Below are 17973 nucleotides of genomic sequence, written 5' to 3'. Positions count from 1 at the left end.
GTTGGGACTCGGTAAAATAGGAAAGAAAGTTGCCTGCACTTTTGCATGGACTGTGGTGGACAGAGTGGGTGTTATGTTTGAAGTCTGCCAGATAATGTCTATGAAGCAGTTATTCGTTTTTTAAAATAATTTTATTTATTCATTTTTGGCTGTGTTGGATCTTCATTGCCGTATGGGTTTTTCTGTAGTTGCGGTCTGTGGGGGCTGCTCTTCATTGCAGGGCACAGGCTCCTCATTGAGGTGGCTTCTCTAGTTGCAGGACATGGGCTCTAGGGCGAGCAGGCTTCATTAGTTATGACATGTGGGCTCAGTAGTTGCCACTCCCAGACTCTAGAGTGCAGGTTCTGTAGCTGTGGTGCATGGCCTTGGTTGCTCCACAGCACGTGGGATCCTCCCAGCCCAGGGACTGAACCTGTATCTCCTGCATTGACAAGCGGATTCTTAACCACTGAACCACCGGGGATGCCCCAAAACAGTTATTTTTAAAATGTTCTTCTCAAAATGCTTTATTCAGTTGTCCTAGCAATTAATTGATCCGACAATTAATTTGTTGATTATAAATCAATCAAATCACCTAATTTAATTTTATTTAAGTTTTATTATACGTGTTATGGGCTTCCCTGGTGGCTCAGTGGTAAAGAAGCCGTCTGCAATGCGGGAGCTCCAGGAGACATGGGTTCTGTCCCTGGGTTTAGCAAGATCGCCTGGAGGAGGGCATGGCAACCCACTCCAGTATTCTTACCTGGAGAATCGCATGGACAGAGGAGCCTCCTGGGCTACAGCCCACAGGGTTGCAAAGAGTCGGACATGACTGAAGCGGCTTACCGTGCATGTGTATATATTATAAATTATTGTCTTAGCTGGGCCTGTGGTGACAGACACCTTGGACTGAGTGACTTAAACAACAGACATTTATTTCTCGTAGTTTTGGAGCTGGGAAGTCCAAGCCCAGGCTTGTTGCTGAGGGCTGCCTTCCTGGCCTGCAGGTGGCTCTTTTCAGTGTCCTCACAGGAGAGGAGGGGAGTTCTGGTTTCTCTTCCAGTGACACTAATCCCATCATGGAGGTCCACTCTCAAGACCTCCTTTAAGCCTCCTTAGCTCCCAAGTGCCTCATCTACAAATGCAGTCCCACTGGGGGTTAGGGCTTTACATATGAATTTGACGGGGGTCGGGGGGAGCGGTAAACACTCAGTTCAGTTCAGTTCAGTTCAGTTGCTCAGTCGTGTCCGACTCTTTATGACCCCATGAACTGCAGCACGCCAGGCCTCCCTGTCCATCACCAAGAATTTACCCAAACTCATGTCCACTGAGTCAATGATGCCATCCAGCCATCTCATCCTCTGTCATCCCCTTTTCTTCCCGCCTTCAATCTTTCCCAGCATCAGGGTCTTTTCCAATGAGTCAGTTCCTTGCCTCAGGTGGCCAGAGTATTGGAGTTTCAGCTTCATCATCAGTCCTTCCAGTGAATATTCAGGGCTGATAAACATACAGTCCATAGCAAATATTGTGTATTATAAAATATATATTATAAATAATAAAAACATATTATAAAGTAATAATAGTGGTAACGATAAAGACAGCTAAACTAGCATGTATTGAACCAAGGTCATGGCACCCATACTTGGAGGGTTTAACAATACATGGACACATCATAAGCTTAAGGCAATCCAGCTGGCTTGGTGCCAGGGAGATGCGGGTTCCATCCATGCGTCAGAAGATTCCCTGGAGCCGCAGATGGCAACCTACTCCCCTATTCTTGCCTGGGAAATCCCATGGACAGAGGAGCCTGGTGAGCTGCAGTTCATGGGGTCGCAGAGTGGGACACGCTGAGCACACGTGAGCTTGATGCCACGCTCCCTTGCCCTTGTAGCGGTGGCTGTATGTGCTGACCCGTGTGTCCTTCTGATTTCATCTTGCAGGCCACAGCCTCTGCAACGAGCAAGGCAGCAGTGCTGAGGCTGCTCCGGAGGAGGCTGAAGGGCCGGACTTGGAATCCTCAGATGATACTGATCACAGCAGCAAGGTGAGAGATTTCCATTTTCACATCCCATGTCTCGAACCACTAAAGAATCACAGCTGACACGTCACCTCTGCAGCTGTGTGTGGTGGGAAGGCCCCTCCACGGGACGGAAGTATTTCTGCTTCTGAGAGGTCACTAAATAGGATATGGCATCCTAATGATAGCCGTGAGAACAAACCCAGATGTGACAATATAAGCCAGAGCTCACTCTTAATGAACTGAAGTCTGTGTCCATCCTGTTTCCTTCTTGTGTCCTCCCTTTCTGTATGAGGAAAAGGCATCCAAAATGAGTGTAACTGGGTCAGTTATACTTTCCTGCTACTCGGGGTTTCTATAAGGAATTGCATTTGCGTGGCCTCTGGTTAGCTCTTGTGAAGGGCGAACATCTTCTACATTAAAGGGAAAGAGACTGTCGATTTGTCCATCCAAATACAGTGTGCTCAGCTGGTTGAGCACCATGACAATGTTCTTATTCTGACTCTTGGGTGCTGCTCTGAATTTGTTTTCCATAATTCATCATGCTTTATGTCCACTTCCTAAAGAGTTCCATGTGTCAGTAACCTCTTTTCATCCCACTGTCACAATTTAAAACCTCTATTACCTATAGCCGAAAGACGCCTCTGCAGCAAAGAGCGTGTGTGATTATGTCCATATTTATTCATCTTTTTTTTTGAGAATGTAGTTGACATATTTATGTTGGTTCCCTTGCTTATCTAATATTGCTTGACGTTTACCAGTCATTTAACCTGAACAAATCATATAACTTTAAATTCTACTTTTGTTTTCTCATCTACAATATCAGGGTGCTTCTTGCCCTTGTCCAGTGACTGGATGATGCAGTGAGTCAAAAAATATAACTGATACTGTTAATGGAATTAGACTTCAAATATGAAAGATTGTTTTAAAAACCTGCATTTCTATGTGCATATGTTTGTGTCTCTTTTTGTCTTCATGTATCTTTGTAGGACTTTCTTTTTTTAAAAAAATTATTTTTTAATTGAAGGATAATTGCTTTACAGAATTTTCTTGTTTTCTGTTGAACCTCAACATGAATCAGCCATAAGTATACATATGTCCCCATAGGTATGCATAAGTCCCACATCCATATATAGGACTTTCTTGAGTGCCTGTGTTTGACTCTCTTCAGTATCTTTTTTTACCCGTATGTTTCTCTTTTGCCATCATAGGATCGAACACTGTAAATTTTAGTATTTGAAAGTAATTGTAACATTTATAAATTTAATATTATAGACTGAAAGCCTTTATGTTGTCAGTTATTAATTTAAAAGCCAGTAAACGGAAATATATGTTTCATTTAAAGCCAAAAACACAGACAAAGGCTTGTTTATAGTTCCTTTTTATTTATGTGGCCTTTTACCTACTTTCCTGGGAAGGTGGGGGAGGGTGATGGCCCTTGAGAGAAATAGATATTTCCATGCAAGATATTTTGACGGCTCTTTATTAAATCATTCTGTTATTAAGCTAAACATGGTATTTTCAGTCTCTGATTCGGGAATACAGTTATTTTTCCTGTATCTAAGGCATTCATTTTTGAATACTTTTTAAACTTGGATCACTTTTACCTCGCTCCAGCAGCCCAGTATCCCCCTGCCTTTGTGGATTTTGAGAGACCGTTTCCGTTTTAAATGCAGTGAGTCACGGAGGCCTTAGCAGGGCCCTCTGTAATATGAGGTCCTGGCAACAGGGAGGAAGGAAGAGGCCCAGGGCTTTGTCGCCTCATCCCAGGTGCCTCTCTGGTTTCATGGCTCTTTCTCCTGAGAGCAAGGCCCTGGAACGTGCCTGGAGCAGACAGGGTCAAATAAAGCAGCAGGAGATGCTCTTCCTGGAGTTCACTGTAGAAAGGCATAGTCAGCGCTCATAAAAGAGAATTTCTTCAAAGTTATTGACAAGTTTGGGTGATGATCTGAGTATTTTTAAAGATCATACAGTAGCCTCATTGACACCAGAGGTTAGGATCATAGTCCTTTTTTTCCAGGTTGGGTGTAGGAAGCACCGTGATTCTGTACTTGAAAATACTACTTCCTAGTGTGGAGTTGATTTCAGATTTTATCTTTATTTGAACAGTTTTGTTATTAGTAATAAATGAGAGCTAATCCATGGGATCGCAAAGAGTCGGACACAACTGAGTGGCTGACACACAATACTTAGGTGTGTTAGTGCTAGTTGTTCAGTTGTTGTTCACTGACTCTTTGCGACCCTATGGACTGTAGCCCGCCAGGCTCCTCCGTCCATGGGATTCTCCAGGCAAGAATACTGGAGCGGGTTGCCATTCCCTTCTCCAGGGAATCTTCCCCACCCAGGAATCAAATCCAGGTCTCCTGCACTGTGGGCAGATTCTCTACCATCTACGGTATCTTGTATATATTGGGTGTTATTCTATATTAACCAATCTCATCCTCAAAATACCCCTGAGAAAGAGATACTGTTATTCCCACTATTTGATAGATGATGATTTTGGAACAGAACGGTTAAGCAACGTACTGAAGGTCACATAGCTCTGAGAGGGCAAAACATGGCTCTGTGTTGTTTACTGCTTTGCTGGAATGACCTCCCGGCCAGATGGGCATGGTCTGGTAGTAAATACCAGGATTCAAAAAATGAAGGAAGTAGGTAATGGCTGAAGTAATTAATTAATTAATAAGCCAGTTTAGATACAGTTGAACTTTGAACAACACAGGGTTGAATTGGGAGAGTCTGTTTATAGGTGGATATTTTTCCAGTAGTCCATAGTACTACCAATCTGGGTTTGATCTACAGATGCAGAACCATGGATGCGGAGGAAAAATGTGGATATGTAAGAACTATGTTTATGGGGGTGACGGGAAATGTAAGTTATATGTAGATTTTTGACTCTGAAGATGTTTGGCACCTCTAACCCCTCAGCTGTTCAAGAGTCAACTATATACTCATTAGCCACTTAAGTATTTTTCTAATGCTTATTAAGCGTTGTGAATACCTTTTGTCATGATTTAAAGTAACAGCAAGTGTATATTATAAGTTTCTTGATTAAGGTTAAATATTCTCTTAATATAGCTCCTATATCATTGTGTGATTTTTCTTGAGACAAAAGCGAACATTCATTTTTAAGTTGTTCAGTTGCTCAGTCGTGTCTGACTCTTTGTGACCCCATGGACTGCAGCATGCCAGGATCCCCTCCCTTTCACTGTCTCCCGGAGTTTGCTCAGATTCATGTCCATTTAGTCGGTGATGCCGTCCAACCAGTGCATCCTCTGTCCTCAATCTTTCCCAGCATCAGGGTCTTTTCTAGCAAGTCGGCTCTTCGTATCAGGTGGCCAAAGTATTGGAGCTTCAGCTTCAGTATCATCCTTCCAGTGAATATTCTGGAGTGATTTCCTTAGGACTGACTGCTTTGATCTCCTTGCAATCCATGGGTCAAAAGTTTTCTCCAACACCACAATTCAAAAGCATCAAAATTTAAGTTGTAAGCTGCCTAAAAGTGGAAGGACAATTTCACCTTAATTTGAATGCTCCAGAATGGGTGCAGAATATAAAAGTAAAGAGAAACAAACAAATGAACAAGTGAAATGAAACAAGTAATCATTTTTTGAAAATTCTGCCTGAATACATGAAGGCTGTTGATTCGTTTCTGCTGCTCTTCCTAAGTGAATTGTCTTAATGAAAAAGTGGGCAGGATAAGGAGAATGCGTGTTGAAGTTTTGTTTTTACACTTTTTTCTGATCGCAGTTCTTGCTATATGTGGTCTTTTGGGGTTGAGCAAATAGATATTTGTGAGTTTTGTTGCTGAGCGGTGGTGACTATCACATCCATGGGGAGGGGGGGTGGGACTTTCACACTGCAGGGGCAGCCTGGTGGCCTTTCTTTCTGTAAGCTGCCTGCTTGCTCTTATGACTGTGGGTGACAACCTCAAAGGGCCTCCTCACCACCACCTCTGCCCCCCACTTCTTTCCCTGCTTCTAATCAAAAACTCTTGTCCCTTGACATGAATGCTAATTAGCTCCGGGCAGTTCCATCCTGCATTCCAGACCCCTGGCAGCTGCAATTTAGTAGCGATGTATGAGAGTCATTCATTTTCAGAGCATTTCTGATGGGAAAGCCTTCTTTTATCTTTTTAACTCACAGTGTGATTGTCTTGGAAATGTTTGCTTTTGTAACAAAGTGTTCAGGGAAAACGTGAAAACATCATTTTTCTTTTTAAATAATAAATTGGCGGTTTAGTGCCTGCTCCTGACTCGACTCTTCGAGAGGTGTCTTCGAAGTTGTTTGAACCGGGCGGGTTTAGTATTCCTGTGCAGTGCAGGCTGCTGGCCAATCAGCTGATCTCAGTCTGCAGAGTAGAGATGCTCACATGCCAGAGAGGCTTTTTTTTTTTTTGCATTGTTTTCTCGCCTCTTGGCTCTCCATTTCTGGAACTTCTGCTGTTTAGCCAGGTGAAATCAAAGCTTTCTCGTCCATCGGGTAGCTTTTGCCACCCTCCCAGAGGGCACTGCTGGGCAGTGGGAGCTGCTGCTGGGATTGCGCTGCTGCTGTCCCCTGTAAAGAGATGCAGCTGTAGGTAGGTCCTCGTGGCAGAGCCGGCATGGGCTGTCTGGATGACGGATGCTTGCTCGGGAGCACGAAAGCGCTTGGTACTCTCCAAGTGTTTAAGAAACTCCTGTCTCTATGCTGAATGTGTCAGGAGGTACAATTATCATGAGAATACCTTCCTGATGATGTCTGCATTGTGGAAAATAAAGCGCAAGCCCAGGATTGAAAACAATGGCAAGTCCAGCGATTCTGTATACCGGACGCTTCATCTGGTGAGCACTGTTGGAATTCTGGCTTTCTTGCCAGCCTTTGTTTATGTTAGGACTTTCTAGCTGGTCTGTTTCCCAGTTCAAGTGATGGTGATACGCTTGTCCCATGTCTGCATCTTTCATCCTTCTGCCCTTTATTGAGAGAGAATTATCTATTTTAGCATGGGGGTGGGGCATCAGTAGTTGGTGTGAATCAAGTTTGCCTGGAATCTTTACGTGTGTCTGGTTTTTCATTTTTAAGTGATAGATAGATGGATTGTTATTATTCGTAATTATCTCAATGGCTCCCTCTTTCTTTTGGATGTTGAGAGTTTGAAGATGTTTGTCTCCCTTTCCCCCTCTTGCCCCCCATAAGTTAGCCTAAGTATTCAGCAAGCGTTTCTGGAAGATGGATGTTCAGTTTGTCTCCTATAAAATTTTAAGCGATTTTGACTATTTCTGCTTACTTGAGAAGGAGGTAGATTTATTACTGTTGGCTCAGGGTATGTGTTAATGATTTAACATCAATTGACCTATATTGTGTATGCCAATTCCTATGGTAATTGTTGCCTCTTTCTAAATATAATTTATATTGGAGTATTGTTGCTTTACAGTGTTATGTTAATTCTGTTGTATAGGAAAGTGAATCAGTTTTATACACACACACATATATATATATATCCACCCTCTTTTTTAGATTTCCTTCCATTTAGGTCAAGACGGCACAGAGTAGAGTTTCCTGTGTAATATAGTAGATTCTCATTAGTTATCTGTTTTATGCACAGTAGTATATATATGCCAATCCCAATTTATCCCACCTTCCTTACCGCTTTAATAAATATTTTTGGCGCATTAATGGGGAGGAATAACTTAAAATCAAATCAAGCATGGTAATAGTTTACTGTTCATATCAGAGCCTACTGACTGTGAGATTTTGTGTCATGGACTGAAATGTGAGCTTGGACAGTGAGTACAGCTGCTTTACTCAAATAAGCCTTCACCTTCTTGAATTTTTCTTCTTCAGAGTTTGTTCAAAAGGAGACAGACGAGGTAACAGAGAACTCGGGGGACTATCATTGTATATGATGGTATCCAAAATGATGGAGTATATTACTTTGGTGTTTGTTTGTCACGAAAGCTTAAATAAGGCTGCAAGATTTTAGGCCACCCTGGCCCCTTTTAAACCTGTGGGGAGTGTTAAATCAGGCGGACTCAAAGGACAGTTTTAGAACTCTGAACTCATCCTGAGATAGAAATTGCCTTCAGTGGTTGCATAACAGGAAGAGCTTTAACAGCTGGGTAGCCCGAGTTGATAGTGTGCACTTAAAAGCCTACCCCCTCTTTTTGTACTTTCTTTTCATCTCCCACAGGAAGAAAGAGATACTATAAACACTGCACTTCAGGCAGACCTCAGGAAAGTAGCCCGTTTCTTCCTGCCATTGTCCCGTTCGTCTTCGTACCTTGGGTGGATAATTCTTCGTCCTCACAGTGGGGATGGCTCTGCCACCCTTTAACAGGTTTAAATGGGCAGCTTAGAAATGCCCATAAGAGCTTTCCGTTTCTAAGGTGGCAGTCCTCAAGCAGGGGAGACAGGTTTGGATTCAGAGAAACCATGTCTGTCTTCTCCTTTCCAGCAGTTCTTTCACTACTTGTACCAGTTCTGGGAAACTTGGACTTCAGGGGTGTGTTGAGGACCTCACGCGGCAGCTCTCCTTCTGGGCTGTAGTGCTTGATGTATAAGTGATCAGGATGCCACGTAGCACTTAGCAGTGGAGCGGGGAAAGCACCACATTCGACTCCTCCTGCCTCCTGTGTCCTGGTTGAGCTACCTTCTGGAGAAGGTCCTATCAGAGTTTGATGCAAAAAAGTTTAACCCCAGTGTGGGGACAGGGAGACTTAAGAACTGGGCCCCTATGTGCCAGATCCCTAGATTCAGTTCAGTTCAATTCAGTTGCTTAGTTGTATCCGACTCTTTGCGACCCCATGAATCGCAGCACGCCAGGCCTCCCTGTCCATCCCCAACTCCCGGAGTTCACTCAGACTCGCGTCCATTGAGTCGGTGATGCCATCCAGCCATCTCATCCTGGGTTGTCCCCTTCTCCTCCTGCCCCCAATCCCTCCCAGCATCAAAGTCTTTTCCAGTGAGTCAACTCTTCGCATGAGGTGGCCAAAGTACTGGAGTTTCAGCTTTAGCATCATTCCTTCCAAAGAAATCCCTAGATTAGAGGGTATTCTAAAGACGACCTGCAGTAGGGGAGAACCCAGTTTGATTCCTGGGTTGGGAAGATCCACTGGAGAAGGGAAGGGTAGGCTACCCACTGCAGTATTCTTGGGCTTCCCCGGTGGCTCAGCTGGTAAAGAATCCACCTTCAATGTGGGAGACCTGGGTTCGATCCCTGGGTTGGGGAGATCCCCTGGAGAAGGGAAAGGCTACCCATTCCAGTATTTTGGCCTGGAGAATTCCATAGACTGTATAGTCCGTGGGGTTGCAAAGAGTCGGACATGACTGAGCAACTTTCACTTTCAAAGACAACCTGCATTTCATACTTCCTTCTAAGGCTTTTTTGGAGGGTGGGTAATATTTTAGTGAAACAGAGTTCTCAAACTTGATGACATCCTTTGAAAATAATTGTTTCCAAGCAAAAATTTCACTAAGAGCATTATAAATAACACCCCCTGGCAATATCTCACTAGTGCCACCTGGGAAGCCCATATGTACAATATAGCTGGTTAGTCTGTGTGTTCTTATTTAAGTTTATTTTATTAAACTTATTATTTAGTTAGATAACCTGTAGTCGTATGGCTATGTTGACCCATTTCCTTGTGATACACCTGAGAGTTTATACCTTGAATCAGAGAACAGGGTTGCCAGTGGAGAAACTGTCCCTGTTCCCCGCCGCTGTCAACTTCAGAGACTCCACTGGATAAATCTGTCTTGGCACAGAAAGAAAGTGTCTTATAAGGAAGGGGCGCCTAAGGCTCTAAACTCTCAGAAGACAACTCAAGGAAATTTGGAGGTGTCTCCTGGGATGCTAAAGGTGTTTCCTTTCCTATTATAACCCAGGATCTGGCTCAGGAGGGGTGTGTGAGGAGGAAGGTGAGGAAGCTGGCTGTTTGAGGTGATGTTGGTAGGAGATGGCTAGGTGTAGAGCACCAAAGCCCTGGCCTACATGGCCTGAGCTTCCCCAGTAGGCTTGATTAAAACTCAGGGTACCAAGCCTTACAGGTGGTGGACTTGACATAGGCCAAGTCAGGAACTCTACTCATACTCTTTCTTTTTTTTTTAATATAAAATAAACAGTAAGAATTTATTGTATAGCCCAGGGAACTATGGGATTCCCAGGTGGCTCAGTGGTAAAGAATCTGCCTGCAATGCAGGAGCCGCACAAAATGTAGGTTTGATCCCTGGGTCGGGAAGACACCCTGAAGGAGGGTATGGCAATCCACTCCAGTATTCTTGCCTGGAGAATCCCGTGGACAGAGGAGGCTGGCAGGCTACAGTCCATAGGGTTGCAAAGAGTCAGACATGACTGAAGCAACTTAGCATGCATGCACGCTCATATATATGTATAATTAAATCACTTTGCTGTACACTTGAAACTAACACAATATAATTCCCTGGTGGCTCAGATGATAAAGCGTCTGCCTGCAATGTGGGAGACCTGGGTTCGATCTCTGGGTCAGGAAGATTCCCCTGGAGAAGGAAATGGCAACCCACTCCAGTACTCTGGCCTGGAAAATTCCATGGACGGAGGAGCCTGGTAGGCTGTAGTCCATGGGATCGCAGAGTCAGACACGACTGAGCAACTTCACACACACACAAAAAGTCAATTATACTTTCATGAAAAAAAGATTATCATGAGAGTATGGACCATGGGATTGAGAAGGGAGATGGAAGTGAAGAGAGACAAGGGTCCAGGTTACCGAAGGTCTAAATGGTGAGACGTGTGTCTTCCGAGGGTCTGCTGACAGTGGGTCTGCAGACCTGGGACCCAGGGAGCCTGGGGTTCGGTCAGCTCTACCGTCAACCAGCAAAGCCGCAGCAGATTCATCACTTCTACTGTCATCTTCTCAGTTCCCATATTGGTATGAGCAAGCTGACCCATCTCCTAGCAGCAGAGACAGGAATTCAAGCAACCTGGGCCCCCACAGAGCTCAGGTGCGAGGACAAAGTATGCTGTTCTGCGCTCTGAAAAGCAGTCATCACCTGGATGACCCTCCTTGAAACTCACACTCTTAAAAATGAAAACCTCTGAGTATTTACGAAGAAGCGGAGGGAATGAAAACCCAGAAACTCCGTGTCATGCCTTTCGTTATTATAACCAAATATTGCTGAGAATGGCAAGTCTGCATGGTGTGAATTGGGGGTACCAAGGGAAGTGTCCTGTTTTTGATGTGTGTCAGAGTCCCTAGGTTATAACTTGGCATGGGGCATCTTAAGGCCTGGGGCATCCTTGGTATAATTGATGAGGACGTTGGATTTTGCATGACGACTTGTCTAAATGATTAAACTGCAGAAAGGTCTACCATGTCTCTGATGGGAATATGGTGATGGATTTACATATCATGAATAATAGCTAGGATATTAATTTGCATGTAAATGGCAGGCAGCTGCAGTTAGAGCTGGGACAGTTAGGAAAGCATTGTGTAAGCGAAGGTGCCAGTTATACATTTGTTGTGTTGGCGAGTGACAAATCAAAGTGACACAGGAGAGTTTGGGATCAGCTGGAGGGCATGGTACTTAAACTGTCAGCTGTGATCATTCTCTTTCCATGGAATTTTCATTTTAGTGAGGCACACCCTCCCCCTTCCATAATGTCTGTGTTATAATGCCTATTATAATTGCCTATTACAGTTACCATAAGATTATCTCAAAGATGTGGACATTTTTGTCAAAATGGATTTACTCGTTCCTTTTTAATTATTAAGACAAATCCATATTTTACGGTTAATATTTAATGATGACATTGAGTTTGTAAAATCCTAACATAACTAGATAAAACTTTATTTCTACTGAAACAGGCTTTGATGAAAAACTAGTAGTCTTTCTTTTTTTAACAGCCTTATTAGAATATAATTCACATGTCATAGAGTTCAGCCCATTTTGATGAGCTTTTCATCAGTCACCAAAGGGAGAATGCTTTGGGGCATATTCAGTGTTGGAAACATTGATTCCATAGGAAGCATTTAATCGTGCCCTTGACAGGTGACTGATACATCCTGGCATGTAAGACCAGAGTTTGTGCTATCAATAAATAAGCTGTGTAACCTTAAGAGATTTGGATCAATAATCATGTGGATTTGGGTCCTGGCTCTGCCCTTTCCTGTCACGACATTGCTACTAATGCATCCTTGTTAGGTTCTGATTTCTTGTGTCCTTGTCCTGTCTTTATTTTGGGCTTCCTTCCCGTTGGGCCATGCTAATAAGTGGAAGGCAGTGTGCTAACAAGGCAAAGGCAATATGCTAATGAGGGGAAGGCAGGTTAATGTTAGCTGCTGTACCCTTTCTCTGTGTTTAACAATTGTGTATATGTACCACAGCTTTCTTATCCATTCGTCTGCTCATGGGCATCTAGGTTGTTTCCATGTCCTGGCTATTATAAACAGTGCTGCGATGAACATTGGGGTACACGTGTCTCTTTCAGTTTTGGTTTCCTCGGTGTGTATGCCCAGCAGTGGGATTGCTGGGTCATAAGGCAGTTCTAGTTCCAGATTTTTAAGTAATCTCCACACTGTTCTCCATAGTGGCTGAACTAGTTTGCATTCCCACCAACAGTGTAAGAGGGTTCCTTTTTCTCCGCAATCTCTCCAGCATTTATTGTTTGTAGACTTTTGGATAGCAGCCATTCTGACCGGCGTGAGATGGTACCTCATTGTGGTTTTGATTTGCATTTCTCTGATAATGAGTGATGTTGGCTCCATGGGATACACTTGGTTTGGCTCCTGTGCTCTCCACAAAATGCCAACCATGACTTTCAGCTCTGTGTACCCATGGTTGTTTTTGGAAGGATGTTCTTCTCAGAATGTTCATGCTTAGGAGTGAGTAGATCGGTGATAGAAAAAGTAATTCTTTATTTGCTCTATTGGAAATACTTTGTATTTCCTGGGGGTAAACTGGACAAGAGAAGCAGGAAAGAGAAGTCCAAGAAGGCAACCACCAGTTTCAAAGAGATATGCATCAAACATCTCTAGAGTGGTACATTTTGAACAAATGTTAATAAACTCAATAGATTCTCTGCTACAAAATAATAGCCTGTAGAGTAATACCATGGAGAGCTTTAAAAGATACAAACACTTGCACATCCCATCCTAGAAATTCTGATTTTTAACAAAAGTTTTGGCCTCACTTGGTCTTCGCTGCTACACACGGACTTTCCCTAGTTGCGATGAGCAGGGGCTACTCTCTGGTTGCGGTGCTTGGCCCTCTCATTGCAGTGGCTTATCTGGTTGGAACACGGACTCTAGGGCATTCAGGATTTAGTAGTTGCAGCACACAGGCTTAGTCACCTCATGGAGTGTGGGCTCTTTCCAGACCAGGGCACAAACCTGTGTCCCTTGCCTTGGCAGGCGAAATTCTTAACCCCTAGAGCGCCAGAGAAGTCCCCAGAGACTCTGAATTGATCTGGAGGATGTGCTGGGCATTGGGAGTGGTTTAAGAGCTCCCCAGGTGATTCTTCCAGCAGCCAAGGTGGAGAGCTACTGATGCCCTGGGGTTTTCAGTGCTCCGTCTTCGCCCCTTGCTTTGAAGAACTGTTTTGCCTAACTTGGAAACTTGGAATTTTCGAATTCTAGAATCCCAAGCTTCTGCTTGACCCATCCTGGACAGTTGGGTGGGGACTGAGCTATGGAGGTCTTGTTCAGGGCCCAATGCCTCTTAGTTTTAGCTGGAGGAGTGGGGAGGCAGGGGGTGCTGGTAGCAGTAGTGGGGTTGGTCGTGGAATCTTTCTGCCTTGGAGAAGCTGGAGAGATGGAAACTTTAAAATGCATATATACGAGTATCTATGGTTATCTTGGACTTCCCTGGCGGCTCAGACAGTAAAGTGCCTGTAGAAAGTTGCTTCCATCTCAGTTTTTAATAGAGACAGGGAGACGCCAAGCTTATCAAATCATCTTCCAGCTTTGCAATGTAAATATCTATAGTGCACTGAACTGAGAGTCCGGTAATGAATTAGCCTTATATTTTGGGTGAAATGCCTTTGGTTGTATCTTTCTCTGGTTGGTGAGCTTGCAGAGTAGTTAAGAACACAGGCTTTGAGCCATGCGGCCTGTTTCAGGTCTGAGCTGTGCATTCTTAGACGAGTTACTTAACTACTCTGGACTTCCCTTGTCTCAACTGTTAAGTAGGTATGATCACAGCCCTTACTTATGAGCAGATTAAATGCATCAAACCAGTGCCTAATAGGCAGTGATCACTCAGTCTATGCCAGGAGTTGTTATTATGGTTGTTTGGAGCATTCAGTGAGTGCTCAGATGTGTGGAACAATCTGGGGAAATGGGCGCTGTGATTCATGAGTGGCAGTTCGTTAACCAGGCTGAACGTCGTCAGAAGGACAGGTGTCAGGCAAGTGTCTCCGGTGAGGAATGACTTCATCTGTCTTGCCTTTCCAACTGTGCTCTGAAGAGCACGGAACAGGTGGCCGCGTTCTGCCGTAGTCTGCACGAGATGAAGCCCTCTGACCCGAGCCCGTCCCCCCAGGACTCCACTGGGCCTCAGCTGGCCGCCATGAGACAGCTCACGGATGCCGATAAGCTGCGCAAGGTTATCTGCGAGCTCCTGGAGACAGAGCGCACCTATGTGAAGGTGCGTCTCCCGCCCGCCCTCCTGCGCGCTTCCTGTCCTCACTGAGAGATGCATGCTGGGTGTTTATGCTCGGCTGTCGGCTGATGACAAAGCCAGTCCATGGCCACGAAGGGTGTCTTGTCTCTCCTATGGAACTGGCCTTGATTCTGAACGTTAGTTTCCTTCTGTGTTTTAGGGAGGCATGCCTATTCTTACAGCAATTCATTGATGGAAATAGCTGATTGATTGACTCCGAAAGGAGATGATGGTGAATATTAAGTGAACCTGCTGACCTTTCTAAATAGGCTGTTGAGCGCATACTAAAATTGAATTCAGTTTTGACAAATTTAAGTAGTGGTATCTTCACAATCTACTTTGAGTCGAGGCAGAAGGGTATCAGGTCTCTTTTGTGTTATAATTTGTTCTGACATTTAGTTATATACTCTTGGAACTAGATCTTGTGTTCCTATATAATTTATAATATATACAGTGGTTGTTTAAAAATGATTAAAGAAGACAACTTGTAAGTGATACAAACTTTATTTAAAACTTCATTCATGAATTGGACAGTCTTCTTTTGTAGAATTGCAAGATGGGGCAGAAGGCAAGAAGCTTTTATAACAAAGAATCAAGAACAAGGAAGAGAAAAGTAGAAAATATCTAATTGGTTAGGGCCACAAAGTCAACCTTGGTTGGGGTGAAAAGACCCAGAATTGGCTTGGTGTTTGGATATTGGTTGACTAGATATATACTACATTTCTGGTCAAGGGGTGTATTCACAGGGACATAAAAATCATTTAAATTTTGCTTTACTGACATGGCACCCCAGGCAAGAGAGGCTCCCTCAGGGGCTTAGAAAGTTATTTCAACACTATATAATCTGCAATATATTCCTATAATGATATAATTAACCTAACTATGATCATTGTATGATCATATACATATGCCTCTGTATAATTATACATATGCCTCTGTATAATTTAGTTATGTTGAGTCTATGTTTCAACTGTGTGATCTATTTTTAATGATCTTAGTCTTTAAGTCAGAGGTTAGCAAGTATGGCCCTTGGGCTAAATCCGGCTTTCTGCCTGCTTTTACAAATAAAGTTTTATTGAAACACAGCCACATGCATTCTTTTATGTATTGGGTTGGCCAAAAAGTTCATTTGGGTTTTTCTGTAACATCTCATGGCCATTTTTTTGGCCAACCCAGTATCATTTATACTGCTTTCCTGCTGCAGCAGCAGAATTAAATAGTTGTGACAGAGACCATATGGCTACGAAGCCTGAAATATTTTGAGAAGAGGTTGGCTCACTTCTGCTTCAGTGAACTGCAGTGACCTAAAGACTGAAATATTCGCCTTTGGGACATATTTTTTTTTCTTTTAGATTCTTTATAGACTTTCAGATGTGCTAATCTGATATTCTTTCAACCCTTAGGACTTAAACTGTCTCATGGAGAGATACCTAAAACCTCTTCAAAAAGAAACGTTTCTCACCCAGGATGAGGTACGGTGGCTATCATCTGAACGTAACTTGACCTGGTGATGGGGAAGAACTGAGGACCTCACACAATACTGAGCATTTTGAATTCATTTAGTTGTAATAAATAGGTCAAGTTATTGCCTGGCGAGCTCTTGGCATGCACTCCAAGAGGAAAGAGTTGGCCCACCTTCTGATGGTGGGAGCATTACCATATGGGTAGAAAAACTTTTAAATCAGAAGCAGATGAAGGATCCACACACTAGTGAAATAGGCGGTTAATGAAATTGTTTTGCATTTTCCAGCTTGATGTGCTCTTTGGAAATTTAACCGAAATGGTAGAGTTTCAAGTAGAATTCCTTAAAACTCTGGAAGATGGAGTGAGATTGGTACCTGATTTGGAAAAGCTTGAGAAAGTTGATCAATTTAAGGTAAGTCTCATCCTGAAATAGTGTCAAGCTGCCTCCTAATGTCAGGAGTGAGGTATCCTGTAGGTCCAGTTGAATCTCCTGAAAACATATCACAGGAGGCATTGTTGCTGTGGTGTTGGGTCTTCATTGGATATCCAGTGGGGTCAGTTCCTAAAGGGAGTCAGAGAGGGGAATGGACTGTGCTTGCTGGTCTGGCTAAGGTAGAACCAGTGCCATTGATTTCCATTTAACTGGAGTATCTACTGAATTCTATTTAGGAAGATGCACCTACCTTTTGTTCTGTTTACATGGGGGCCTTCGACACTTGCTGTTAGCAAAATTCGACTAGCTGTCTTGGTTTTCCGATAAACAAATTAATTTATCTTGTTCTGGGGAACTGGTTAATAGAAATGCTTATCGTTATCCAGGAGGAAGACGGTCTTCCAGCACACAACATCCCTGTAGCCTTAATGAGGATTTATGACTAGAGCACTCAGTGAGGGTGCTTACAGCAGGCTTCCTCTTCCTGGGTTGGCTTCCCCTTGCAGAGATTTTCTGCACTGTGTTTCCAACCAACGAAGCTCATTGATTCATGCACAATGGTTTTGGCTTATGTGTCACCCTCACGGACGTTTAAAAAGGTTAATGGAGGTATAATTGACATACAACACACTGCTTATATTTAAAATGTACAGTTTGATGAAATCTGACATGTGTACACCTCTGAAGCCGTCACCTCAATCAGGATAATGGGCATAATTATCACCCCCTAGTTGTTTTTCCTGTTCTTTTGTGATTCCTCTCTTTTTCTTCTGGCCTCTCAGCCACAGGCAACTGTGTCTGCTTTCTGTTATCATAGACGAGTTTGCATTCTGGAATTTTATATAAATGAAATCATACAGCCCAGACATTTTTTTTATGTGGCATCTTTTACTGCATAATTATATTGAGTTCCATCCATGTTGTTTCATATACCCATAATTCATACTTTTTAATTGCTGAGTAGTACTTGCATTGTGTGGATATATCAGTACTATTGATATACTTTGTGATCCTTTCTCCTTTCTTGGGCATTTGGGTTGTTTCCAGCTTTTGGTAATTACAAGTAAAGTCACTATGAACATTTGTGTGCAAGTTTTAGTATTAATGTATTAGGAGATCCATGAAATTAAGAGATCTATGGAATTCTCCAGGCCAGAATACTGGAGTGGTCAGCCTTTCCCTTCTCCAGGGGATCTTCCCAACCCAGGGATCAAACCCAGGACTCCCACACTGCAGGCGGATTCTTTACCAGCTTAGCCATGAATATATGCTTTTATTTTTCATGGATAAATACTTTGGAATGGAGTGGTTGGATCGTATGGAAAGTGTATGTTTAACTTTTTAAGAAACTGCGGAACTGTTTTCCAGAAATATTTTCCAGAATGTTTGCCAGTGTGCAGTTCCACCAGCTGTTCCTCCTCTTTCTTTCAGCAGGGTCAGGTCACTCTTTTTAGACTCAGCCAGT

General features: G+C 43.3%; 1 protein-coding gene across 6 annotated transcripts in view; it reads left to right on the top strand.

Annotated features, from left to right (window-relative positions):
* TIAM1 (TIAM Rac1 associated GEF 1) overlaps positions 1–17973 on the top strand; it is a 309949-nt gene that overhangs the window by 252324 nt on the left and 39652 nt on the right. For 5 of the 6 annotated variants that reach the window (XM_040227933.1, XM_040227927.1, XM_040227925.1 and 2 more), the window contains 4 exons: positions 1920–2023; positions 14417–14596; positions 16015–16083; positions 16362–16487. In XM_040227933.1, coding sequence (XP_040083867.1) covers positions 1920–2023; positions 14417–14596; positions 16015–16083; positions 16362–16487 — 479 coding nt within the window. Of the gene's footprint in view, positions 1–1919; positions 2024–5184; positions 6820–14416; positions 14597–16014; positions 16084–16361; positions 16488–17973 lie in introns of those variants that run through there. The other variant, XM_040227938.1, reaches the window with a different exon arrangement.

Source organism: Oryx dammah, unplaced genomic scaffold (assembly GCF_014754425.2).
Source record: "Oryx dammah isolate SB20612 unplaced genomic scaffold, SCBI_Odam_1.1 HiC_scaffold_2, whole genome shotgun sequence".
In the NCBI taxonomy this organism is placed as follows: Eukaryota; Metazoa; Chordata; class Mammalia; order Artiodactyla; family Bovidae; genus Oryx; species Oryx dammah.
This window is presented reverse-complemented; position numbering and strand designations above follow the sequence as displayed.